Here is a 27977-nt window from a genome sequence, read left to right as displayed (position 1 = left end):
GGCCGGACCGCCGCCGCCGCCGCCGCCGCCGCCGAACCGGGGGGCGGGCGGCCCGCGGTGAGCGCAAAATGGCCGCGCCGGCTCAGGCGGGTGAGTGTGGCGACGGGCGCGCTGCCTCTGCGTTGGCCGAAGGGGGCGGGGGCTGTGCGGGCGCGGAGGTCCCACGGGAGCCCCCCGGGGCCGGGAGGCACCTGGCGGCGTTTTCCCGCCGCGCTGGACGCAGGGGGCCCCTGAGGGAGGGAGGGGGGCTGCGACGGACGGACGGAGGGGAGCGAGCCCCCGGGCGCGGAGGCGGCGCTGGCAGCGGCGGCCGGTCCGGCGAATTTAGAATTGGCGCCTGTGGGAAGTTCCGGTGGGTTGTGCGTTGCCGCGGCCGGCGTCCTCGTGGGGCCGCCTCCCGAGTGCGCAGGGATGCTGCGAGGAGCCGCGTCCTCGGCGGCCAGGCTCGCCGTGCGGCCACCCCGCGCGGGGCTGGAGGGGGACGGGTTGCGAGGGGAAGGGGGGAAGAGCGAGACTCTCGGGGACGCGGGGGTGGGGGGCAGGCAGATGTGCGAGGCCCGCGGTCGGAAGCGTTGAGGAGACGGGATAGCGAATCCCGCGCGCACCGGGCGCTCTGCGGAGCTGGTGCGGAGAGATAAAGCCGCGTCCTCCCTCTGCCCCGCCTGCCCCCGAGGGATGCTCCACGCCCTCTGGGAGGCTTTGCAAGCGCCGTTTCTGGTCCTCCGTTTGCGAGGAGCGGCTTGCCCTCGATCGGGTCCCAGCGTTGCCAGCACCTGCTGCCACTTAGAGACGCTTAGGATTTTTTGGATTCTGGCCTCCTAAACCATCCCCACTGGCCTTCGGGGAAGGAATGCTAATAAGCTAACCTCGTTTTGAGGCATAAGAAATGGGTCAGCACTAGGGGAAAAAAAAATGCTCAAGTTTAAGAGGTAGTAGGACACGGTCCTCCTAACCCTCACCCCCAATTAAAAAAAAAAAAGGTGAAACGTGGTAATTGTTGCAACTGCAAGTTTGAGCTGTTGTAAATTCTACAGGTAACTGGATAATTTCTTGCAGTCTTAATTTTGGAAGTAAACAATTTAGCGAGTCTCAGGAGAGTCGTTTTGTTCTGAAGCCCTCCCGATCCCTGCCCCCCCCCCCCCTTAATGGTCATATCTTGCAAGTAACGGGATTGTGAAATTAGCATGGAAATAGGACCTTCAGGCCCTGCACTTGAATTGCTTATTATCTGTGAAGTAGCTGCCTGTGGGGAAAAAGTAGGGGGGTGGTAACATTGGGGCCTGGAATTCCATTTTGAGTCGTCCTTAAAACCAGTATTCAGTGTAAACAAGGAAAAAGAATTGGCTGTTCACTGTGATCAAATTCAGAAAGCCAAACATGAGTTAAGTACATGTTTATAGAATATTTCATAATCTCAGTGAGATTCAATATTTAGTTGTCTTGAAAGAGAGGAAAACTTTGTATTCTTGGAACCCTAATCTTTTTATGTTTAATTTAGCATCTTGGGATTTGAAAGAGATTTTTACTTAATTTCCCCCACTACCACCCCCCTCCCAGATTTTAAAGAGATTTTAAACATTTTGGTTTGTTGAGCTTCTATCTTCCCTGCTCTGATTTCTCTTAACATTTTGTGTACTAGCCATTAATTTTGCAATGGATGGCAGATTTTTTAATCTAGGATTTTTCATAGTAGATTTTCTGTATTGAAATTTAGAAATATTCTAATATTGAACAGAGTTCAATGCATACATTGTAGACAGTTGAAATTTTTTGTCTGTTTTGATTGAACATTCATCTTTTTTTTTTTAAGATTTTATTTATTTACTCGTGAGAGAGACACAGAGAGAGAGAGAGAGAGAGAGAGAGAGAGGGGCAGAGACACAGGCAGAGGGAGAAGCAGGCTGCCTGCCGGGAGCCTGATGTGGGACTCGATCCCGGGACACCAGGATCATGCCCTGGAATGGTGCTAAACCACTGAGCCACCCAGGGATCCCCTTGTTTTTCTTTTAAAATATCAATTGTCTCAAATTTTTTCAGTTTAAAAACATTTAAGTGATAAGTGAATCTGTGTTGTATACTATACAATTATACACTTACTGGAATATTTAAAATGAAAATATTGATTTGGGTTAAAATATTTAAAATATATTGTTTCTACTTAATTATCTGTATACCCCCCCTTCACAGATTTTTTTCATTTTGTACTGCAAAAAGAAAGGAGTAAGTTATCATATATATCCTCTACCAAACTTTTCCTCTACATACTTGCATCTTATTATTATGGTGGTACATAAGAGGATTTTCTGCTCATTGGGTTGTCTGAGGGCAGAGTCTGGTTGTATTTTGTTTGTATCCCTAGTACCTATCTGCTTAACATGCTGGAAAACCCCTTGTAAATGTTTGTTGAATTGTGTTTTCAAATGGTATAGAGATACAGAGAAAAGCAGTATCTTGACTTCTTGGTAGCAGAAGAAAAAGGGTGCTCTGGAGTTTTTCTCCTTCCTGTAATGTTAGGCAGAACAAACATGGTTGCCAGATTCTAATGGCAGATTAGAGAGAGACTAGGGCACAGGCTTAGGAGTCTAATCAAGGTAGGAAATTTGAATTCAGTAATGGCGGACAGTTTTGCCAGTAGGCCCAACCTAAATAGATGACAAGTAACTAAACTGTAGGACTCAATAATACTGGCTTTCTGGCAAAGATTAAGAGTATTGAAGTACATTGGTTTTTCGCAGCACTTTCAGGTACCATAAAACTTTATTATAAAGAATTCCTTTTTAGTGGAGTTCTACATAGGAAAAGCTAATTTATTTATAGTCCCAAGAATATACTTGTTAGGCCAAATCGTGAATATGCTAGAATGATAGTCTAGGCATTTTATGCAAAGTATTTGAAATCCGTTTTCTAGACACTTAGTAGAAGGGTCAATCTTTTTGTGAACATTTCCCTCATTGTTATGAAGTTAGCTGCAATAGATTGATGTATAAGTATGGTGGTGTGACACTAATGATAAATATTTTGGAACAAAATTGCCCATGAGTGAAATACTTAAAAGCAGTGATGGGTGAGGAAATCAATTAACCTGGTGGCAGAACTTGCTTTCTAGAAGCTTTTTCTTAGAACATTATCAACTAGATTCAATTTCTGCGCTTCTGGTGTGTGTGTGGGGGGGGGGGGCAATGTTAAGAGACGTGAAGAAGATCCAGGGTAAAAGGATATCCTTTTTTGTCTAATGAGGAGTTTCAAGCAAGATCAGGGTAATTATAGACTCTAGATCTCTAGAAGCAGAAAGAATAACGACAGCCTTTCTAGGATAAAGGAAAGGAAATACATCATGATTGACAAGAAGAGGTGGCAAAGCACATAATAGGCATAATAGCATACCTAAGAGGGAAAAGGGAGTTCATTGTGTTCGTTCATTCAATAATTTCTTCCTCCAGAATTTTGAACCCTTTTGTACCAGGCACTATGCATGTCCCTTGGTACTTTTTTTAAGATTTTATTTTATTTACTCATGAGAGATACAGAGCGAGCGAGAGAGAGGCAGAGGGAGCGAGAGAGAGGCAGAGGGAGAAGCAGGCTCCACGCAGGGAGGCCAACGTGGGTCTCGATCCCGGGTCTCCAGGATCAGGCCCTGGGCTGCAGGCAGCGCTAAACCGCTGCGCCACTGGGGCTGCCCTCCCTTGGCATTTTGTAAACATTTCTTAAGAGAACAGGGTACTATGGTAGTTCCATAAAATAAATGGAAATTTGTAAACTGCTCATAAGGAGTGGGTAGGGTTTGCCCTAATTACTATGGATAAAGTTATTTTCATTCTTTTTTTTTTTTTTTTTTTAGTTATTTTCATTCTTAATCCAAATGCATGCAAAGATTGTGGTGGCTAGTAATTTTTAAGGCCTACTTCCTGTTGAAATTGCCATTTCCTCCTATCTTTTATTATGGAAAATAACAAGTCTCCCTACTTTTAATAGCTTTTAGAGGATCTGTTTAGGTTATTTGGTACCATTAAAAGAAAATTAAGTTTTGTGGGTGGCTCTGTCGGAAGCAGCCCACTCTTGATTTTGACTCAGGTCGTGATCTCTGGGTGAAATCAGCCCTGTGTGGGGCTCCATGCTCAGCACAGATTTGGCTTGGGTTTCTCCCTCTCCCTCTGCCCCTCCCCTCCTCAAATAAATCTTTCTTAAAAAAGTAAGTTTTGTTATAAAAATTAGCTTTGTTAAATTCAACATATGCCTACTCTTTAATATCTGTCCCTCTGGGAGGTTCTCTAATAAGATAAAGATTATTACTGTAACATGATTTTATTAAATATTCTTTTTTTTAAAAAATTATTTATTTTAGAGAGAGAGAGAGAGAGCCCACACACCCACAAGGAGAGGGGCAAAGAGAGAAGAGTCCTAAGCAGACTCCACACTGAGCACAGAGCCTGAGGTCATCACTCTGAGATGACCTGAGCAGAAACCAAGAGCTCCTTACTCAACCCCTTACTAAATAAATAAATAAATCTTTAAAAATTGTGCAACAGTGCTATGAGACACACTAGGAATTATATAAAATGCAACTTATATGATCATTTGACAAAGAATGAGCTATGGAAAGGGAGAAGCTTCTTAATAAAGCAAAATATTTTAGCATTTATTCAGATTTTAAAATACAGATTATTTTTAGGAGCATATATTAGCCAGATCCCTCATTCTGTGTCACTTTAAAAAAAATTTTTTTAAAGATTTTATACTTTATTCATGGGAGACACAGAGAAAGAGGCAGAGACTTAGGCAGAGGGAGAAGCAGGCTCCATGCCGGGAGCCCAACGTGGTACTCCATGGATCTCAGGAGATCCCAGGACCCTGGGATCAGGCCCTGAGAGAAGGCAAACATTTAGCCACTGAGTTCTGTGTACCACTTTTTTTTTTTTAAATTGATTTATTCATGAGAGACAGAGAGAGAGACACACAGGCAGAGGGAGAAGCAGGCTCCATGCAGGAGCCCGATGTGGGACTCAATCCAGGATTACACCCTGGGCTGAAGGCAGGCGCCAAACCACGGAGCCACCAGGGCTGCCCCTGTGTGTCACTTTTTTAAATAGTAATTTAGTTTGGCTATTTTTGTGTGTTTGTTTTTTCTGGTAACTTCTGTCTTTCATAAAAACGTATTTTTTAAAGCAAGGAATCTGAAAATTGTGCTGTTAATTGCAATCATTAGGAGATTGAGGTTTTTTTTACCTGACTGGTCTTAGTAACTGACCTCCTGTAGGAACTTCCAAAGCTTGTAATAATATTGTACCTTTCCATGGTTTCTTTTTTTTTTTTTTTTTTTTTAAGATTTTTAAAAATTTATTCATGATAGACATAGAAAGAAAGAGAGAGAGGCAGAGACACAGGCAGAGGAAGAAGCGGGCTCCATGCCGGGAGGGACTCCAGGATCACGCCCTGGGCCAAAGGCAGGTGCTAAACCGCTGAGCCACCCAGGGATCCCCCCATGGTTTCTTTCTAAATGTCTTAAGGTGTAAAGGGAGTGGCCAGCTGAAAAGATCATTTTGTTGAGGTTAACAAATTTATAGTGGAATGTTAATTTTTTAAAAACCTTTTATCTATTTATTTGAGAGAGAGCACGCACACATGACCAAGAAGTTGGGGGGTGGGGGGGGGACTAAGCAGACTTCCCACTGAAGAGGGAGCCCAATTCAGGGCTCCATCCCAGAACCCTGGGATCATCATCTGAGTTGAAGGCAGATGTTGCTTAACCTACTGAACCACCCAGGTGCCCCAGATTGTTAATTTTTGAAGAAAATATTAGCTACCCTTCTAATTTTTCAGTGATATTTGTAGCTCTTAGTAATATTTATATTTGGAGCATAAATATATATTTAAAGTGTCACTACATATCTTACCAAAACCTAAAATAATCTTTTTAAACTTTTTGATCTATTATTTTTTATTTTTTTAAAGATTTTATTTTGTGGACATTTGGGTGGCTCAGTCTGTTAAGCCTCTGACTCTTGATATCAGCTGAGATCTTGGTCTCAAGGTCCTGAATTCAAGCTTGGAGCCTACTTAAAAGAAAAAAAAGAAAGATTTTATTTTTAAGTAATTTCTACACCCAACATAGAGCTTGAACTCAAAACCCCAAGATTAAGAGTCACACACTCCACCAACTGACCCAGCCAGGTGCCCCTGTTTATTTTTTAAATTTTTAAAAGATTTTTAAAAATATTTATTTGAGAGCAAGCGAGCACAAGTAGGGGTGCAGGCAGAGGGATAGGGAAAAGCAGACTCCTTACTGATCAGGGAGCCCCAACTCGGGGCTCAATCCCAGGACCCTGAGATCATGACCTGAGCCAAGGCAGATGCTCAACCAACTGAGCCACCCAGGAGCCCTAAAGATTTTATTTTTAAGTAATCTCTATTCCTAACATGGGGCTCAAACTCACAACACCAAGATCAAGAGTTAAATGCTCTAGGGGCACCTGAGTGGCTCGGTTCTGCCCATTAAGCCTCCTGACTCTTGATTTCAGGTCAGGTAATGATCTCAGAGTTGTGAGATCAAGCCCTGTGTGTGTCATCCCCCCTGCAAAAAAAAAAGTTGAATGCTCTATTAAGAGTTGAATGCGTATAGACTGAGCTAGCCAGATGCCTAAAACAATCTTAATAGGGGTGGGGAAGTATATCTCCATTTACTTTTGTTTAAAATCTATTTGGGTATCTGAAAGCACAAAGAATGGAACAAGACATGTGGTAGGCTGTGGTTAAGGATGGAGAAAGTAGGATAATGACATCACAAATTATCAGGAAACTGCCTTGACTGACTCTGAGGGGGGAAATGGCCACTTGGGTGGGGATGGAGGGCAATTTTGGTCACTAATGATCCATGACTTCCTATTCTTTCTTTTTCCCTTTCTCTCTCTTTTGAAGTATAATTGACTTCCTATCCTTGACCACTTACTCAAATGTTATAAAGAGAACTAAAGCAAAACCTGCATTTAAACAAGTTGGTTGATTGTGCCAAGAATTGGGTAACCTGGAACAAGATGGCTATAAAACCTATAGGATGGTAATTGTCATCATTTAAGTGGTGTTTAAAACCATGAGCATACAGGAAGTGGGGCACCTGAGTGGTTCAGTTGGTTAAGTGTCGGCTTTCAGTTCAGGTCATAATCTCAGGGTCCTGGGATTAAGCCCCTCATCAGGCTCACTGCTCAGTGGGGAGTCTGCTTCTCCCTCTCCCTCTGCCCCTCCACCCTGCTTGTGCTGTCTCTGATGCTCTCTCTCTCTCTCTCTCATAACATGGGGCTCACACTCATGACCCTGAGATGGAGAATTGCAGGCTCTACAGAGTGAGCTAGCTAGGAACTTCAGAAATCTGCTGTTTTATTGGACTATGGGGAACAGAGGATTTCTTTTAAGATTTTATATATTAGAGCTGTGGAGGGGGAGCAGAGGAGGAGTAGGGGGCCTGACATGGGGCTTGATCCTGGGCCCAAAGCAGATGCTTAACCCAGGCGCCCCTGGGGAACAGGATTTTAAGAGTAAAACCGTCAAACCAAACTTGAAGATTAATTTGCCAAGATAGTACAGGGAGAGCCTGGATGTTGGGAAACCAGTTTGGATGTTACTGCTGTACCTCAGGAATGATATAATAAAAGTCCATAATGAGAATGATAACGCTTCAATTGAAAAAAAAATAAAGAAAAAAAAAAGAAAAGAAATAAAGACTTGGGAAGTGATAACCTTATATCCATAGGTGACAAATTGAATGTTTGAGTGGAAAAGATGGGAGGGAGGAGTAAAAACAACAAAACCTAGTCTGAATACTTCAGTGATGATATACTATCTTTAATAAGAGAATATTGGAAAAGGAACTAATTCTGTGAAGATAAGATGTATTGGTAAGCTGTTTTGCAGTGTGCCTGAGACTGATGCAGAAAGATTTTGGTGGTCAGCTATTTAGAACTGCCAATAGGATGAGCTATTGAAATAGGTGTCAGAAACGTATTACTACATGCTTAAACCCTGGATTGTATGATGCAAAGGGCTATAATTTGAGTAGATTAAAATTAATTTCAGACACTCTACACTGGGTGGTAAGCATGAGCAATTTTGTTTTATTGAACTGTAACAATTTAAATGTTTTACTCATGATATTTGATTTTTTTCTGTGATATAAATTTTTAACTAAAAATACCGTATTTAGTAAGATTGAATGTTTTATTTTTCTTCTAGTCATTTTAGCTTTATATTTTGTAATTACCTTAATTATAGGTTAACCCTCTGTAAAGTAATCAGATTTCAATGAGTCAAATACAATTATTTTCTTGAACTTTAGAGATTTACTACAGGGAATTTTAAAAATAAAAATGCTTAGTTATAGGGGATGAAAAGCTTAAATCATTTAAATGGTTTTCTTTGAGCCATTTGAAAATTTTATTGTCTTTAAGCAGTGAAGAATGACAAAGCCCTCAGAATATTTATAAATCTGTCTTTAAAATAAAGATAGCATACTTGGTTTCAAAAAACACATTTTGTAGGTATTCAGTGGAATTTTAAGTATGAAACATTTTTTAAATACACAAAAATGATAGTATGTATATTATTTTAATCTTTATAGATTTTGTTCAAAACATCATGACTTGTGTGTGTTGCTATTATATACAGGGACAGGTAATATTTTATCAGATTCTACATGAGGATGCAGAAATATTTGGTTATCTCTATTTAAAGTGAATATATTGCTAAAAATTACATAACCAATCTCCAAACTAACCAGTTAATACATAGCTTCTCCACAGTGGATTAGCAAGTGAAAAGAAGTGCTCTGAACCCAGTAGAGGAAAATAGGAAGTGTCAAGAAAATACTCCCATCCCCCTTTCCTTTCCTCCCAGCTCTTAGGTCTTTGTGTGTTGAGGCCCCTTTGGGGATACCTTAGTAAGTGTCTTTGAGCTTTGGCTCTAAGCAGCAGTGCTAGCTGGAAATCTCAGGCAGCAATCTTGTTTGCTAGCTCTTGCTTACTTCCCTGCCCTTCTCTTGGTTGTATGCCCCCTCTTGGTTTCTTTCATAAGTAAACAGGGTGGGCCCCCTGCTCTAAAATATTAATCTCCTGATCTGTCATTCCAGCATCTGGTTTCACTTCTTTGTGTGTTTGTTTTGGTTTTGGTTTTAAAAATTTATTTTGGGGATTCCTGGGTGGCTCAGTGGTTGAGTGTCTGCATTTGGATCAGGGCGTGATCCAGGGGTACGGGATTGAGTCTGCATCAGGCTCCTTGCTAGGAGCCTGCTTCTCCATCTGTCTATGTGTCTGCCTCTCTCTGTGTTTCGTTTCTTTTTTTTTTTTTTTAAGAGTTTGTTTATTTATTCATGAGAGACGCACAGAGAGAGGCAGAGACACAGGCAGAGGGAGAACCAGGTTCCATGCAGGGAGCCCCACGTGGGACTCGATCCCAGGTCTCCAGGATCAGACCCTGGGCTGAAGGTGGTGCTAAACCGCTGAGCCACCGGGGCTGCCCTCTCTGCGTGTTTCTCATGAATAAATAAGATCTTTTAAAAAAATAAAAATTTATTTTGAAGTAATCTCCACACCCAACATGCACTTTGAACTCACAACCCTGAGATCAAGAGTGTCTTGGGCTCTACCAGCTGAGCTAGCCAGGGACCCCTGGTTTTCACTTCTTTGGATTTTTAAAAGGATTTTATCTTTAAGAGATCCTCTTTTAAAATGCAAATACCCTGGTAGAGATCAGACCTTAGTTCTCAGCAAACATCTTAATTATCAGCTAGCACCTTAGTTGGGGTGAGAAGAATGAACCCTTGGCTAAAAGTGATAAAACTAGAAGGAAATGTGTATTTACAGTAGCAGCCCCAGCAGCAGTAGTATTGTCAGCCAACATGTACTGAGAGCCACATAATTAAGTGACAGGGTTTATTCTAGGTGCTTTATACATATACATTTATAAAATTCCCTCAACAACTCTGCTGGTGTTCTTACTATTGTATTTTAAAGATGAGAAAACTGAGTGAGGTGAGTGGAGCATAAATAATTTGTCTAAGGCACACAGACACATGTTAACATTGAGGCTTTTGGATTTCAGAGTGTGCTTTCTAACCATTTTGTTGTGATACCTCTCCACTGCTATATTGCCTCCCAGAGAGATGGCATCTGATCATCATTTCACCCTTTTCATGACTTTTTATTGAATGGAATCATGTTAAAGGGTGTGGAAGGTCTTACCATCATCTAAATAGATTTTTTTAGTAATATCTAGGCATGTATTTGCAGAATATAGAAAAGGGAGTAAAGAGGCTATATTTAGCACATATATATAGCTAAATTATACACTAATATGTATATGTTCCTACTTAAGACTTATACAAGTAATATGCTCATAATTTCTAGATATTTGAAAATATGAATAACCCCAGAATAGGCTATATACTTTGTAGGGTTTTTTTTCTTTTGAGTCTTCTCTGAATTTTGTGTAAAGTGTTAACTCATACCACCTTTAAAATTTAGAAAGAGGGGCTCCTGGGTGGCTTAGTCAGTTAAGCCTCTGCCTTCAGCTCGGGTCTGGGATTGAACCCCTGTGTCTGGGAAATCCTGCTCAGTGGGGAGTCTGTTTCTACTTATCCCTCTGCCCACCCCCACTTGTGCTCTCTCTCTCTTTTGCTCCTTCTCTCTCAAAATTTTTTTTCAAATGAAAACAATTTTTTTAAATATTTTATTTATTTATTCATGAGAGACACAAAGAGAGAGAGGCAGAGACATAGGCAGAGGGAGAAGCAGGCTCCATGCAGCGAGCCTGACATGAGACTAAATCCGGGGACTCCAGGATCATGCCCTGAGCCAAAGGCAGACACTCAACCACTGAGCCACCTAGGCATCCCTCAAATCTTTATTTTATTTTTTTTAAGATTTTATTTATTCAAGAGAGAGAAAGAGAGAGAGAGAGAAAGGCAGAGACACAGGCAGAGGGAGAAGCAGGCTCCATGCAGGGAGCCCGATGTGGGACTCGATCCAGGGTCTCCAGGATCACTTCCTGGGCCAAAGGCAAGCGCCAAACCACTGCGCCACCCAGGGATCCCTCCCTCAAATCTTTAAAACATTTTTAGAATGAAATAATTTCCCTTTAGTGCAGATAAATGGCATTTCTCTCTTCATCTCAAGCTGAACTAATAATTATTGTCTAACTTACCAGAAATAAATGTTTAAATTATCTCTGTATTCTTTATATGATCCTTTTAATTTTATTTTTATATGATTTTTTAAAAAAGATTTTTATTCATGAGAGACACAGAAAGAGAGAGAGGCAGAGACACAGGCAGAGGGAGAAGCAGGCTCCATGCAGGGAGCCTGATGTAGGACTCGATCCCAGGACTTGAGGATCATGCCCTGGGCCAAAGCCAGGCACTAAACTGCTGAGCCACCCAGGGATCCCCCTATATGATCTTTTTTTTTTTTTTAATTTATTTATGATAGTCACATAGAGAGAGAGAGAGAGAGAGAGGCAGAGACACAGGCAGAGGGAGAAGCAGGCTCCATGCACCGGGAGCCCGACATGGGATTCGATCCCGGGTCTCCAGGATCGCGCCCTGGGCCAAAGGCAAGCGCCAAACCACTGCGCCATCCAGGGATTTCCCCCCCCATATGATCTTTTTAAAAATAAAAGTAGAAGGGTGTCTGGGTGGCTTAGTTGGTCAAGTGTCTGCCTTCATCTCAGGTCATGATCCTAGGGTCCTGGGATTGAGCCCCATGTCAGACTCTTTGCTCAGAGGGGGAATCTGCTTCTCCCTCTCCCTGTGTGCTCTCTCTTTCATTCTCAGTCTCTCTCAAATAAATAAAATCTTTTTAAAAAATAAAAGTAAATAAAAGTAGAAGAGAGCTCTAGATTTTTCTCTTACTCTCCTTATTTGATCAGTCCTTTCAGCCAATGTGTGTGTAACACTAATTTACCTCTGCTCCCATCTTTGCTTCAATGCCGCTGCAGCTTTAATTTCCATATAAAGCTGGAGTAATAATTTCCTTTTTTTTAAAGATTTTATTTATTTATTCATAGACACAGAGAGAGAGGCAGAGACACAGGCAGAGGGAGAGAAGCAGGCTCCATGCAGGGAGCCCGACAGGGGACTCATCCCAGGTCTCCAGTATCACACCCCAGGCTGCAGGCGGCGCCAAACCGCTGCGCCACCGGGGCTGCCCTGGAGTAATAATTTCTTAAAATCACTCACCCTGTCTCTAGATCTGCTGTTTCAGATCCATCTGTAACCTATGTATCTGATCATGTCATTCTTCAGAATTCTTCAGTGGCTTTTTATTGCCCACAGGCCCTGGAAGCAGGCTTGGGGATGATTGGGGCAGGGAATTTTTGAGGTTCCAGGTACTGGTGAATGAGTCCAAAAGGGGAGTTAGGGATGTGTGCTGGTGACCACATCCTAAAAGAGCAGGGACCCTCTAAAATGTCAGGTTTGGGCCCTGGTGGTTTGGGTTCAAAGGCAGAGTGTGCTGTAGCTGTGTAAATTTTGGTGGCAGCAAGAATCAAAGTGGGGAGACCATTTAAGGAGCCTTATTGCAGTAATCCAGGTGAGACTTGATTGTGCTTGGCATGGTGAGAGCAGTGGAGGTACTAAGTAGTCAGGTTCTAGATATATTTTTAAGGTAAAACCAACCATTTTTCCTGAAGGATTGGTGTGGGGAAAGAAAGAGGAGTCAAGAATGAGCATTTAGCTTCAGTACCTGGAAGGATTTAGGATAATGGAGAATCACTGATGTCTTAATTTTGCCATTAGCAATTATTGTTGAATACTAGCAGTTCTATTAAGATGCTATATTTGAATAGTTTTTGGACTTTAGGAAATTTTGGAGGAAGAGAAATAAACTTAAAATGTGCTCTTGTATGCACATGTAATGGTTAGGACTGGTCAGCCTTAAGTCCATATTCAGGATACACCCAGCATCTGAAAAAGTTAAGTGGAGGGAAAGGGGCTCTTTGTTTGCTAGGAGATTTTACAAAAAAAAGAGGTGGGGAGGAATCAAAAATTAGCTTCACCTCTGTAGCTTTCTTAGAGCCCTGGAGGTGGCATCTGCAAGTACTGCTGAAATTCATATTGTCTTGCTGCCCTAAAAAATTTAAAGCATCGATCATGCTACATAAAATGATCTGAGTGTTTTGTAACTAGGTTTCCACCTGTGACCTGAAATTTGTGATTGATTTGCGTTAAATCAGTGAAGGAACTATTTTGTGATCCCTGCTTTTTAACTAGATTTCAGTTTACTAGTTTTATTTTTGTTTTTAAAGATTTTATTTTTAAGTAATCTCTTAACCCAGCATAGGACTCAAACTCAAAACCCCGAGGTCAAGAGTCATGTGGTCCACCAACTGAGCCAGCCAGGTGCCCCTATCTTTAGATACTTGTAGCAAAAGTAAGTATTCCTGACTCTATTATGATAAAGGAACATGTTTCTGGGTCAAAACCATATAGGTTTCATTTGTTTTATTTGATGGGGGGTTTTGTTTTTGTTTTTAGAATGAGCTTATGATTTCAGATAGTGTGTAGGCCTGCCAGAGTGTAAAAGTTCATAATATTGTCATCCACTTCATATTCTTCCTTTTTTCTCTTTGCCTGTGTATCCTTGCACTTTCCTAAGAGGCCATTCAAACACAATTCTCCTCTTTTGTGTTCTCCCTCCCTAAGGCAAATTGTAAAGTCTATCAAATTAAAAGTATGTTATAAAGCCATAAATTGAAGGTTATTATTGATTTACTAGCAAAAAGCTAAATTTAAAATGGTAATTAAGTAGAATATTGTGATTTATTTAAATAAATAGAATATTAAGTTTTGTTCACTATAACTGCCATTATATATATATATATATATATATATATATATTTAAGATTTTATTTATTTATTCATGAGAAACACAGAGAGAGAGGCAGAGACACAGGCAGAGGGAGAAGCAGGCTTCCATGCAGGGAGTCCGACGTGGCACTTGATTCCGGGTCTCCAGGATCACACTGTGCTGAAGGCACTGAAGGCAGCGCTAAACTGCTGAGCCACCCGGGCTGCCCTATAACCGCCATTATAGCTACAATTTATTGGGTGTTTAGTATGTGGTAGATAAATATTTTATCTCAATTCTTCATTGAAATTGATGTGATTCTTCCCTGTTTTACAGAAGAATTTTAGAGAAGTTAAAATAATTGCCCAAATCAGACAAACAGTATGTGGCAAAGGTAGAATTCTTATCTCTTAAGTTTTTATTTCAGAACTCATGCTTTTACACTGTGGTTATGCTTTAATAACTATGTTGATAAGGCTCTCAAAATGTGGATATTTGTAAGATCTATTTGAGTCCTGCCAGCTCCAATTTTTAAGAAGGGGAATGTAGTTTTATAAATTGCCCTCAACTGTTACATAGGAGGATGGATCTTATTCTAGTTCATTGAAAAGGGGTCACTACCCATTCTTTACCAGTAGATGGTGGCAGAAAATTAAAAACGGTTTTCAAAGGGAACCCTTTAGAGAAAATAAAGTGAAGTGTGTGGTTCTCTCAGAGCAAGGCAGATGAGAGATTAGAGACCTCCAGAGCAAGAGAAAAGTGAGAACTGTCTGTGTTTATGATAGGCAGCCCAGAAATTGGGAGGAAAGGAAGCAAATTTATAAAATTATTCTTGGAAAAATACCTTATAAAAAAGAAAGATACTGGTTTCTTTTATTTAAAAATGGTATTGTTCTGCTTAGTTTTCAGATGCTTCAGGTATCGTGAACAGAGACTTGTTTGGATTATGTGTTTCTCAGCTAGACTAAATAAATGTTAACAATGGATAAGTGCAAACATATTGGGCAGTTGCAGCTTGCTCAAGACCATTCCATCCTCAACCCTCAGAAGTGGCATTGTGTGGACTGCAATACAACTGAGTCAATTTGGGCTTGCCTTAGCTGTTCTCATGTTGCCTGTGGAAGATATATTGAAGAACATGCACTCAAGCACTTTCAAGAAAGCAGTCATCCTGTTGCATTGGAGGTGAATGAGATGTATGTTTTTTGTTATCTTTGTGATGATTATGTTCTAAATGATAATGCAACTGGAGACCTGAAGTTGCTACGAAGTATGTTAAGTGCAATCAAAAGTCAAAATTATCAGTGCACCACTCGTAGTGGAAGGGTTTTGCGGTCTGTGGGTACAAGTGATGATACTTACTACTTACCTGATGGCACCCAATCTCTCCTTCAAAATGAAGATCAAATGTATACTGCCCTGTGGCACAGGAGAAGGATATTGATGGGTAAAATATTTCGAATTTGGTTTGAACAATCACCCATTGGAAGAAAAAGGCAAGAGGAACAATTTCAGGAAAAAATAGCAAAAAGAGAAGTGAAGAAAAGACAACAAGAATTAGAGTATCAAGTTAAAGCAGAATTGGAAAATATACATCCAAGAAAGAGTTTACGTTTGCAAAGTCTAGCTCAGTCTACTACCGTAGAAATAGTTCCTGTTCAAGTTCCACAACAAACCCCAGCATCACCAGCAAAAGATAAAGTAGTATCTACCTCAGAAGATGTAAGATTAAAAAAAGCCAGTGACTCCTCAGGTAAACGAAGGCCAATAGTAACCCCTGGTGTGACAGGATTGAGAAATTTGGGAAATACCTGCTATATGAATTCTGTTCTTCAAGTGTTGAGTCATTTACTTATTTTTCGGCAATGTTTTTTAAAACTTGATCTGAACCGATGGCTGGCTGTGACAGCTGGTGGTGATAAGACAAGATCACCTTATAAGCATCCACCAATCACAGATGCAGTATATCAAATGAATGAATGCCAAGAAAAAGATACATGCAGTGCTCTCTCCAGACATCCAAGTTTATCCTTAGGACTAAGTGGTGGAGCATCCAAGAGTAGAAATATGGAACTTATTCAGCCAAGGGAGCCCAGTTCACAATACATTTCTCTCTGTCATGAATTGCATACCTTGTTCCAAGTCATGTGGTCTGGAAAGTGGGCCTTGGTCTCACCATTTGCTATGCTACACTCTGTGTGGAGACTTATTCCAGCCTTTCGTGGTTATGCCCAACAAGATGCTCAGGAATTTCTTTGTGAACTTTTGGATAAAATACAACATGAACTAGAGACAACTGGTACTAGGTTACCAGCTCTTATCCCCACTTCTCAAAGAAAACTTATCAAACAGGTTCTGAATGTTGTGAATAACATATTTCATGGACAACTTCTTAGTCAGGTATGGGTTTTTTAAAATATCATTTTCATCTTGGGGAATTCATAAAATGAAGCCTAAAGATACACCTTTTCTCTGTATGTCTAGTGTGTTAGAGCTAGTACTTTTTTTAGGTAAAAATTGCTTTTTCAGAAGTCGGCTCACGTAGTGTTTGACTCATTTATGGGTTTCCTTCATGAATCACTTAAAGTTTTTCATCTATGATATCAATGTTTTTTATTTTTGTTTTTGTGTGTGGGGGGTGGAGGGAATCAGGAAACAGCCTCTTAGGTTAATATTAAATTCATTTTCTGAGAGATTGAGAAGAGAGGGTTTAACTCCACAGAGAATAGATTTGAAGATGCTGCTGTACTGGGAATGGATTTTAGTAATCTCAGGATCCGAGAAGTAGCCCTGGAGGACTTTCTATAAAACCAAAGGGGTATAAGATCTGAAAGCTTTAACAAATAGGTAGGGAAATTTTAAAGTAAATAAATAACGATTTCATTGAGAAAAATCCTGAATGGTTTCCTTTATTTTAATTACAGCTGTAAAAGTTCCCCTTGTTGTGAAAAGGAATCACGAAACCAGAAACTTGTATCTAATTAATAGCTCTCTGTAATGAGTGGACTTATTGGTAAACTATTACTAGGCAAAACGCTCTCTACTTTTCCATAGCATAGAGCTTAAATTTTTTTCTGTTTTAGGTAATTGGGCTGTTAGGTCATTTCTTTCCCCTTGTACACCTGCCTCTTCTCCTCAGTTCAACTTTCACAGTAATGATACCATCTTTATAGCATACTTTTCTGGAATGTAGCTTAAATATATTTAAAAAAATTTTTTTTTAAAGCTCATCATGGGGCTTGAACTCAAAACCTGAAATCAAGAGTCACATGCTCTGTGGACTGAGCCAGCCAGGTGCCCCTGTAGTTTAAGTATTTCAAATATAATTTTCCTTAGAGTTTATCTGTGACACTTATTCCACTTAATGTTTCAGCAATGTAAAGATTCTACATTGTGCCATTTAGCAAGTAAGAGCTGTTTCTTGTGTTGCATGGAATTTTTATTTTTCCATCATTTTTATATGAAAGTTTAAAATGCACTATTAATAGGAGTGCCTGGCTGGCTTAGTCAGTAGAGCACGTGGCTCTTGATCCTTGGAGTGATGAGTTCAAGCCCTACATTGGGCACAGAGCCTACTGAAAAAGTTAAAATGAACGATTATAAGTAGAAGTAATTTATACTCCTAAAAAACCTATATGATACATTAAATCTATGCAGTAAAAGAGAAATCATCCCCTTGTCCCATAACCCCACAACTCACACATAAAACTATTAATATTTTGGTATATATCCTCTGGTTTTCCTTCTGTAGATTAAAATTTTTTATTTAAAGTTCTATATTTATTTTAAGTAAACTCCGTGTGGAGCCCAACATGGGGCTTGAACTCAAGACCCCGAGATCAAGACCTGAGCTGAGAGTCAGGCACTTTAACCAAGTCACCCACATGCCCCTATCTTCTGTACATTTATATTTTCTCCTTCTGTATGGTCATGATGAATTTACCTGATTTTTTTTTCATTATTAATATAAAGGTCATTAAAATATTTGATCATTTTTTACAGCATGTTAATGTCCATTATATGTAGAGACCATAATTTATTTACCCATTCCTGCATTGTTGACTTATAAACTATTTCCACTTTTTCTGTTATTATAATGTCACAATAAATTTTTTTCTAGCAATTTCATTAAGACAGAGTCCTAGAAGTAAAATTGCTTGGTGTCAGAAGTTAAGACTTTTGATACTTGACTACAAATTTCTTTCCAGAAAGTTACTATTTTCTATTTCAAGTAATGCAAGGTGCTGGTATGCTTATTTTTTCCTTTACGGATGACTTGAAATTAGCCAAAAACTGGCATAATAATTTTTATTCTCTTCCCTTCAGACACATAATAAACTCTTAGGAAACTGGAAACCAGTCATCCAAGGAGATTCAGATGATTGGTTCCTGGAATGGCTTCTTCTTTCTTTTTTTTTTTTATTCAAGAAGCTGTTCTCAAAAGGTTAAATCCCCGCCCAATGAGTCTCCAAACACCAAAAGTATTCTTTTCTTTGTGTCAGTTTGTTAAATCTAGAATCTGCATTAGACATGGCTTCTTTATTTCATTGCCTGTTCCAGGAACCTTGCTTTTATAAAAGAATTTAGTAATGTATCATGTAGGGATTCTTAGATCTATAAAGTCTGTCTTCAGTTTTGTGCAGTGTTTGTTGGCATTAAATCCTGCTGAGTGCTTCACTGGTTAAAACTGCCCCATGTTCTTTGTGGTTCCTGTATTTGATGAAGATTTTAATGTAGTGACGTTTGCTTTAAGTGATAGTATGGCATCATTTACATTAAATGTATTGTCTTTTGAAATTATCAGTTGGTAGGTATCCAGTATATATAAAAATATACAAATAGTATTTTGTTTGTATCATGGTTAAAAAGCTATAGGGATTTGGGGGGAGAAAATTAGTGGAAGATGAGGAAGGAGAAAGGGCAAAAAACAAGGCTAATAATCTAAACACATTAAATTAAATGCATGTAAATCGGTTTCTTTTTTTTTTTTTTAAGATTTAATTTATTTATTCATGAGAGATACAGAGAGAGGCAGAGGGAGAAGCAGGCTCCATGCAGGGAGCCATACATGGGACTCATCCCGGGTCTCCAGGATCACACCCTGGGCTGCAGGCAGCACTAAACCACTGCACCACCAGGGCTGCCCGTAAATCAATTTCACACACACACAATGTATACCTAATTAAATGAGTCCACAGGTGTTTGTTTACCTACGTTCAGATTTGATGAATGGCTTTGGAGTACATAATGAGTTTAATGATAGTCATCGAAAGGAAAAATTGTAATAATGAAAAAAATTCCTGAAAGTATATAAAAAGCAGATTACTCAGAATTTTGATGGTGCATTTTCAGAAGAAAAGTTAATTTACTGGGAGTGACCTCTAGAGTGAAAGGAGTAAATGTTTTGATGGGATTGTAATCTGAGGAACTAATATTTTTATTTGCAGGTTACATGTCTTGCATGTGACAACAAATCAAATACCATAGAACCTTTCTGGGACTTATCACTGGAATTTCCAGAAAGATACCAATGCAGTGGAAAAGATATTGCTTCCCAGCCATGTCTGGTTACAGAAATGTTGGCCAAATTCACAGAAACTGAAGCTTTAGAAGGAAAAATCTACGTATGTGACCATTGTAACAGTAAGTAGAGACTTTATATTGAGAGAAAGCTGAGAGATATCCTGAAAGCAGTTATGGAAGTAAACTTTGTTAGTTCATGAAAAGAAACTGGGATAGAAAAAAAAAAAAAAAAGAAACTGGGATAGATATTTCTACTTTATAATTGGCGCTGGTGAATTATGTGTTTTCCTTTATTGATGACCTTTAAACTTTTTTGATCTCATAGTCAATTATGGAAAAGATTAATAAGAAATTTGAACTTAATATGTGAGGCAGAATAAAGAGGCAATAGGGAATAGTAAAAGGAAAGCATGGTATTTAGTACTAAATAAAATGTTTGCTTTATGAGTCCTTTTGCTATCTATACAGTCCTTTTGATATATAGATAATATACGTATATAAGTGTGTATATGCATATACATATATATGCATATATATATTAAAGGAAATATATAGCTGGACTGCTGCTATGGAGATTGGCTTCATAAAAACAAAGATTTAGTCAAAAACCATCTGCTATCTCTTCTATATTCGTTATTATTCTAATTGCTATGGATAGAAATAAAACACTTTCAAGGTGCTCACATACCTAATGGAAGAAACAGACAATTAAGATCTATTATGAGAAATTTTCTACTAGAGGTGAACCCAGGAACCCAGCACTGGGGGGTTGAAATAGTAATTTCAATTAAAGGAAAGCATCAAACTCCAGAGAAATTGTGTATGAAACTATGACAGATCTGCTGTGTCTTTTTGGTATCTTTATCTTCTCTATCAGTATGCATGTGGTATCTTAGTATACCAGGTATTCAGGTGTTCTCTAATTTCCATGTTTGAAAAAAAAGGATCCTAGGGTCTTAGATACTAAACTTTTAAGGTAATATAAAAGAAATATTGGATGTTCCAGAATTGAAGAAATGTCACATCAATTGATGGTTTTTTAAGAATGCCTTCTATTAACATTTTCTGAGTGCTGTCTAATAGGAACTCTGTGATAAGTAGCCTAAGATTTATAATGTTTGAAAAAAACCTTTATCAAATTCGAATGATGAAGTAAATTTTTTCTTGGACATAAATGTGAATGGTTCTAGATGCCTTCATCACCAAATCTGGGAATAGAAAGATATTATGAATGAATATAGAATATGGTTTTATGTGTTTACTGGGTTTACCAACTAAAGTCCTATAAGAGCTGTTATAATTTAATACATAAAGGCCAATGTTTAAAATTATAAGTCAGGGAGTTGACATCACATATATAGCCATATTTGAGGCGATACATTCAGGGAGGTGATCCAAAAGTAGGTCCAGGACATTAAGCAGCACGAGATACCTGGATCTTAGGAACAGAGACCTGGAAGACAGGATACCTATGGCAGGTGGAGATGGCTTAGAAGACAGCCTCCTGGGAGACTAATTCCACCTTAGGAGAAGCAGCTGCTGCTGTGGCTGGAGTCAGAGCTCTTGTATATGCTGAAGGACCACTCCTGGGTGTCCAGAGCAAGCTCTGGTAAATAGTGCCCCAGCCAGAAGCTTCAGGTGGACCTCTAGAGAAGCAGAAGAGACAACAACACAGAATCCCAAGTGCCACTTGTTTAAGATCTGGTACGAAAATAGCAAAAGCAAGACACTGAGGGAGGCCTCAGGCTCTGAGCTGGAAGAGGACTGCTTTATCAGGAAGTAGGAAAGAGTATTCTGAGCTATTAAGGGCCCACCCTCCTGGGATTCCAATTTCCCTCAGTAAATGAACTGACCGTGGTAATTTAAAAGAATTTGGGAAGGGTATATTAAAGTATGTTTAGGGAAAGTTTTAACTTTTTTCTATTAATTGGAATAGTCAAATTCATTTTTAAATATTACAGCACTAGATCATTCTGTTGCCTTATTTGTAGGAGTATATTAAATCAGATACTTAATTGTTTATGTGTCTGTCTGCCTAACTAGCTCTTAAATTGTGTGTGTGTTTGTACTTACAAGTTTTTTTAGAACAAGGCCATGTCTTTAGCACAGTATAATATGTTTCTAAAGTATCTAAAGTCTACTCAGCATTTCTTTGTATTTTTAAATTTGATTCTCATTCTGTCTTTGATGTCACAGCAAAGCGTAGAAGGTTTTCTTCAAAATCAGTTGTACTCACAGAAGCACAAAAACAGCTTATGATTTGCCACCTACCTCAGGTTCTCAGACTACATCTCAAACGATTCAGGTCAGTAGTAGTAATATTCCAACTACACACTTCTTTTGTTTGTTTTAAAGATTTTTTTATTTTTAAGGTAATCTCTGTACTCAATGTGGGGCTTGAATTTACAATCCCAAGATCAAGAGTATCATGCTCTACTGAGCCAGCCAGTCTCTCTTCCAACTATACACTTCTCATTTAGTCATTCCTTTTGCTTATAGTGCCTCAAAACTTAACACATGATGAAGCAGATTTTAATAGTATATATTCGGCTAGCAGATGACTTAACATCTATTTTTTTAAAGATTTTATTTATTCATGATAATCACACAGAAGAGAGAGAGAGAGAGGCAGAGACACGGGCAGAGGAAGAAGCAGGCTCCATGCAGGGAGCCCGACCTGGGATCCGATCCCAGGTCTCCAGGATCACGCCCCGGGCCAAAGGCAGGCGCTAAACTGCTGTGCCACCCAGGGATCCTGATTTTTTTTTTTTTTTTTAAAGACAAAGAAATTCTGTCATTATCTCTAGCCTTGACCCATGGACACCATCCGTATTCAATAAGAATACTCTGGTTAGCTTCCCTGGATTGACGATGAGTAGACCCTTCACATTTTCTGCGTAGTAATATTATTCTTGCAAACTTCTGCTTATAGAGTTTAATATTCAGCATATTTTAGGTATAAAAGTTTAAAATTTTTAACTTAAGAGTGTTTGACCTAACTGCTTCATTCTTGGAAAATATCTAAGGTATTGTATAGTTCAATTCAGAGCAGTTAACAAAAACAAAAAATCTCTAGTGTTCAGAAACATTTAGTCAGGTGAATTAGTTTGCATAACTATTGGTTAAGCAAGGCATATGGATTTTCACACCTTGCAATAACTATGTTAACCTTAGAGCTTATTCTTAAGTTACTTTATGTGCTGTGATTTGAAACTATTGAAATCATGTTTTTCACACATTGGTTTTTGGCTGTTTAAAGTTTCTTTTTTTAAATTTTTTTAAAGATTTTACTTATTTATTCATGAGAGACACTGGGGGAGAGAGAGAGAGAGAGGGAGAGACAGAGAGACAGAGACACAGGCAGAGGGAGAAGCAGGCTCCATGCAGGGAGCCCAACGTGAGACTCGATCCCAGGTCTCCAGTATCACACCCTGGGCCGAAGGTGGCGCTAAACCTCTGAGCCACCCAGGTTGCCCTAGACTATCCTGTTTAAAAGTAGCACCACCTAACCCTCATTACATTACCTATTTTTGTTTATTTATTTATTATTTTTTAAAGATTTTATTTATTTATTTATTTATTTTTTAAGAAGTAGATTTTTTTTAAATTTATTTATTCATGATAGTCACACACACACAGAGAGAGAGAGAGGCAGAGACACAGGCAGAGGGAGAAGCAGGCTCCGTGTACCGGGAGCCCGACGTGGGATTCAATCCCGGGTCTCCAGGATCGCGTCCTGGGCCAAAAGCAGGCGCCAAACCGCTGCGCCACCCAGGGATCCCAGATTTTATTTATTTATTCATGAGACACAGAAAGAGAGGCACAGACACAGGCAGAGGGAGGAGAAGCAGGCTCCATGCAAGGAGCCCGATGCAGGACTTGATCCCAGGAATCTGGGATCACATCTGCCCTGAGCCAAAGGCAGATAGATGGTCAACTGCTGAGCCAACCAGGTGTCCCCTATTTTTGTTTAAATGGCAAAACCCACTATCTGCAATTAGTAGTTTATTTACTTATTTCTCTCCCTCTGGCAGAGGAACAGAAGCTCGGTAATGACAGGGACCTTGTCTATTTCACCTGTATCCCAAGGCCCAGAACTGAGCTCTGTGCATAGTAGTTGCCCAACAAATGTTAATTAAGTGAATGAGTGGGGCATATACAGAAGGGGGAGCACTTCAGCCCAAGGGAGCAACATGAACAAAGGTATGGAGGAAGGAACAGGGAAGTGTACACAACAAAAGGTTTAGTGGAATCAGGTGAGACCTGTCATTATGCATAAAATCAAGTGGAATGGAAACAGGAAGATTAGTTAGGAGGTTAGTTTTGTATTTCATGGTAAGGTAAGAAGGTACAGGGAGCATGGACAGGTAAGAGCATAAATAAGATTCTGTAAACATAGAACTGAAAGGATTTAAAATTTTGTTACTTAAATTTGAATTGAATTGGCTACTGTAATCTGTTGAAGAGTTCCTGTTCTTCATAATTGCCGTTGTAATCTGATATTTGAAGCTCTCCTTCGAGTTAAACCTATTTGACTCTCTTTCCATCTTTTACCCAAAACCTTCTTGACCCTTCATGTGGTATTTGTTACTGATTCAGAGATTTTGTTTATGCTGCCTTTACCACATTTGTCTTTATTGTATTTGCCAGTTCATAAAATGTATAGTATATATAAAAGATAAAAGGGAGAACAGGATTGGGGAGGGGCATACAGGAACCTCTGAAAAAGCACTAAAAAAATGGAACATTCCTAGTACCTTAGTACTACTCCCCACGTGTGCCTCCCAGTCCTTATTCTCCCTTCTCTTTGAAGCAAACCACTATGAACTAGGGGGATGGGGTTTCTTGTTATCATTTTACTGTATTTCCATCAGCGGGAAAAAAACCTGGGCACCCAGCTTAATCCATGGGAATGAGTATTGTCTATTTAGGTGGTTTACAAGTGTTTATTTAGCATTATTAGATAATGTCAGGTTTGAATTTTATGGTGAACTGAAATAATCTTTTGAATGATAGGAATTATAGGAATGTGTGTGAAACAAGTCCCCCCCCCCCTTTTTTTTTGTTTTTACATGCTTGGTCTTCCATGTTGACTAGTTAAAGGTACATTGAATATAGGATCTTTTATAGATTTCGTGGGGAAGGGCAGCCTGGGTGGCTCAGCGGTTTAGCGCCTGCCTTTGGCCCAGGGCATGGTCCTGGAGACCCGGGATCGAGTCCCATGTGGGGCTTCCTGCAGGGAGCCTGCTTCTCCCTCTGCCTCTGTGTGTGTGTGTGTATGTGTGTGTGTGTCTGATGAATAAATAAATAAAATCTTTAAAAAAAAAGATTTCATGGGTAAGTTTTGTGATATGACTCCTACTTCAACAGATAATTTAATTTGCAAGTCTCACCTTTAGTTCCATACGATTTTATATTGTACTAATAGCATTTTCAATAATTTTGCTTCATAAAACCTTTCTCCTTTTCTATCACTGTTATTTATCATAGCTTCATGTTTTATGCTTTAATGCTATATTTTCATCTATGTATATCATTAGTCTCTTCACCACCACATACCAAGCTGCATTATAATTTCTTGAACAACACATTATCTTCCCCTGTAGCACCAGCTCATACGATGTGTATGATGAAAACATTGCTTGCTATGCTTTGGTCCAGTATCAGGAAGCATGACCATCAAACTGAGCAAATGACAGTACAGAGGCATTATTTATGTCTGTCCCTAGAGAGTATAGTGCAGGATCCCAGTTCCTTTTTTTTTTTTTTCCCCTTAGAAGAGCTCTCAAGCGTTCTGAAATTAGAAGTGCCTTGCTTTGTCCTGCTTTTTCTCCAAATCTGGCCAAGAAGGTCCAGATTATGTCTCACAAGAACAAATTCTAGCTTCTGGGTAGCCTCCTCATGGTGTGACAAGGCAACAGAGAATTAAAAACCCATTAGTACCTTGAATTAATCTATTAGAAGGGGGAAACTGCTATAGGGCCATAATTTCCTTTGATGAAAAGTTCATTTTCTTCCTATATTATCATCTAACTACAGAAGGCAGATATTTTTTTTAAAGATTTTATTTATTTATTCATGATAGACATAGAGAGAGGCAGAGACACAGAGGGAGAAGCAGGCACCCTGCAAGGAGCCCGATGTGGGACTTGATCCCGGGTCTCCAGGATCGCGCTCTGGGCCAAAGGCAGATGGAAAACCACTGCGCCACCCAGGGATCCCAGAAGGCAGATATTTTAAAACCTAATCAGACCTGTTTAATAAACCTAAATTCTTTCATTTATAGCCCACTTCAGCATAAAAAGGATTTTATAATTACATTATTTTACATATGATACTTTGTATTCTATACTGAGGCCTAAGTCTATTATTGTGACTGTCTGAACCTAGTACACTTTTTGATAATTTTACCCTGGTTTGTTCACAGGTGGTCGGGACGTAATAACCGAGAGAAAATTGGTGTTCATGTTGGCTTTGAAGAAATCTTAAACATGGAACCTTATTGCTGCAGGGAATCCCTGAAATCCCTCAGACCAGAATGTTTTATCTATGACTTATCTGCTGTAGTAATGCACCATGGGAAAGGATTTGGCTCAGGACACTACACTGCCTACTGTTATAATTCTGAAGGAGGTATAGATGGGGAAAAGTATTTTATCTTGGGTCAGACTTGAAAGCTGGAATTTAGGCTTTATGATTTCTAAATTGGCCACTTAGTGAAGCCACATGACCTTTTGTTTTTTCCCAAGAATATTTCTGCAGTTAATAAAAAAACAAGGATTTGTGCAGAAAATGGGCTATATTCTGCAGGATAGTAGTTTTGACTTTCAAAGGCTATAGCGATAGGATAATAAGGGTGGTCACATTAATTAAGTCAGTGCTATCTTACAAGCACATTTCTAAGGGCAAGTGCCCTATTCACTGATTTCCTCTAATTATCTTTGTTAGAGAACAGAGCATCTAAGTGAACTGGGAATCACATATTTAGAATAAACTCTGGGTTCAGGTTTTAACAAAACTTACTTCCCCTTACTGCCTCCATGGACCTTCAAGGACAGTCTTCATAGGTAGCACAAGTGATTTAGGTTTCACTTTTTATCTCCCCTTAACTACTGCTGAATGAAAACTGAGCCTCCCCGTTTGTACCATTTCCCCTCACCCAGAAAAGGGGCGTGGACAGAAATCCACATAATCCATGAAGGCAATTAATTTAACAATGAACTACCAAGAGTGAGTTGTACATTATTTGTTTTACAGTATGATTAGCAGCAGAAGCATTAACTGGCAAGATTATACCTAGAATTAAAGGTCGTGTCAAATGAACTAATCAGATTTTTAAACTTCAGATTTACTTCTAGAATAAAAGCAAACAATTCCAGAATAACATACAGCCCAAGCTATATTTCTCAGTAATAAAAGTAAATTGGCTAGATAATTATTTTCTCCTCAAAGAAACTTAACTTGCACTGAAACTAATACCCCTAAATCCATTTTAATTTATACTTGAAACTTTTAGTTATTTTATAAACCCTAAGGTATATTTCTGTGCTTCACTCTAGGGTTCTGGGTACACTGCAATGATTCCAAGCTAAGCATGTGCACTATGGATGAAGTATGCAAGGCCCAAGCTTATATCTTGTTTTATACCCAGCGAGTTACTGAGAATGGACATTCTAAACTCTTGCCTGCAGAACTCCTGTCTGGTAGCCAACATCCCAATGAAGAAGCTGATACCTCTTCTAATGAAATCCTAAGCTGATCCAAAGACAGTGGGGCTTTCTTCTTGTGATTTTATATATACTTTTTAAAAGGGCTTACAATTTTGAGCTTGTTTTTTTACCTAGGAATCAGTGCACTGTTTATACATTTTGTATCTACAACAAAGCTCTTTTTACAGAGACAAGGTTAGCATAAATATGTACTATCAATGACAGCAAGTAACACAACTTTTTTCAAGTACTTCAGAGTTTTAAACTTTTAGTGTTTACTTCAGACTGGCATTACCTCTTTTATATTTTGTTGTCTAAAATTGGCTCAGATCATGAATTTGTGCAATCTTTTACCGAAATTCAGGTGGCATCATTTTATACATTTATTTATCTTTTGTAGGTATTTTCTATACAAATTCTTAATTAGATACTTTCTTCACTGATAGTCATACCAAAAAAAATTTCTTTCAGGCCATTTGCACACCTGAAGTTACTTTTGCCCCTTGAAGGGAGTTAAACTACTACATTCATTGTGAACTATCAAGGTATCACCTAAATACTCATCAATTACACTAATTGATATTCCTGACGCTGTGTGTTACAGGGCTCAGAATAGACATTACTTTGCTTAATGGAACTTCTATTTTTCCAAAAATTTATTAAGTTTTAATTGTTCTTTATTTGGCGTGGTCCAACTTTATACAAATGAAAATGACAGCTTTATAAATAGTATGTTTAAATTACTTCAGTACTGTGGACATTGAAAACGATGGCTGGGATTTATAATGATGATTTGTCTGGCAACAAACAGGTTTGTCCAGAATCTAATAAAGTCTTACCAAAAATCTGAATTCAGCAGCATATTATGATATATAAGTACTTTTTAACTTGAATAGTTCATTTGATATGTTTAACATTA

At 39.1% G+C, this 27977-nt stretch overlaps 1 protein-coding gene across 2 annotated transcripts; it reads left to right on the top strand.

Annotated features, from left to right (window-relative positions):
- Positions 1-17: 17 nt before the first annotated feature.
- USP44 (ubiquitin specific peptidase 44) lies at positions 18-27909 on the top strand. Of its 2 annotated transcripts, none has more exons than XM_026013098.2 (6): positions 18-90; positions 14729-16226; positions 19274-19469; positions 21546-21654; positions 25777-25982; positions 26909-27909. In XM_026013098.2, exons 2-6 carry the CDS (start codon positions 14799-14801, stop codon positions 27106-27108), a joined length of 2139 nt encoding a protein of 712 aa, XP_025868883.1. In that variant the 5' UTR covers positions 18-90; positions 14729-14798; the 3' UTR covers positions 27109-27909. The 2 variants fall into 2 exon arrangements, with proteins under 2 accessions (XP_025868883.1, XP_025868884.1); XM_026013099.2 differs by lacking the exon at positions 18-90 and adding an exon at positions 278-352.
- The last annotated feature ends 68 nt before the right edge of the window (positions 27910-27977 follow it).

The sequence above is a fragment of the Vulpes vulpes genome, chromosome 10, assembly GCF_048418805.1.
Source record: "Vulpes vulpes isolate BD-2025 chromosome 10, VulVul3, whole genome shotgun sequence".
In the NCBI taxonomy this organism is placed as follows: Eukaryota; Metazoa; Chordata; class Mammalia; order Carnivora; family Canidae; genus Vulpes; species Vulpes vulpes.
This window is presented reverse-complemented; position numbering and strand designations above follow the sequence as displayed.

What these genes read in the sequence shown, in the direction of transcription:
- USP44 (XM_026013098.2), top strand. Translation starts at nt 14,799, where the DNA reads ATGTTAACAATGGATAAGTGCAAACATATTGGGCAGTTGCAGCTTGCT. An exon ending in CGTATGTGACCATTGTAACA is followed by an intron (nt 19,470 to 21,545) that starts GTAAGTAGAGAC and finishes TTGATGTCACAG; the next exon opens with CAAAGCGTAGAAGGTTTTCT. An exon ending in CTGTTATAATTCTGAAGGAG is followed by an intron (nt 25,983 to 26,908) that starts GTATAGATGGGG and finishes GCTTCACTCTAG; the next exon opens with GGTTCTGGGTACACTGCAAT.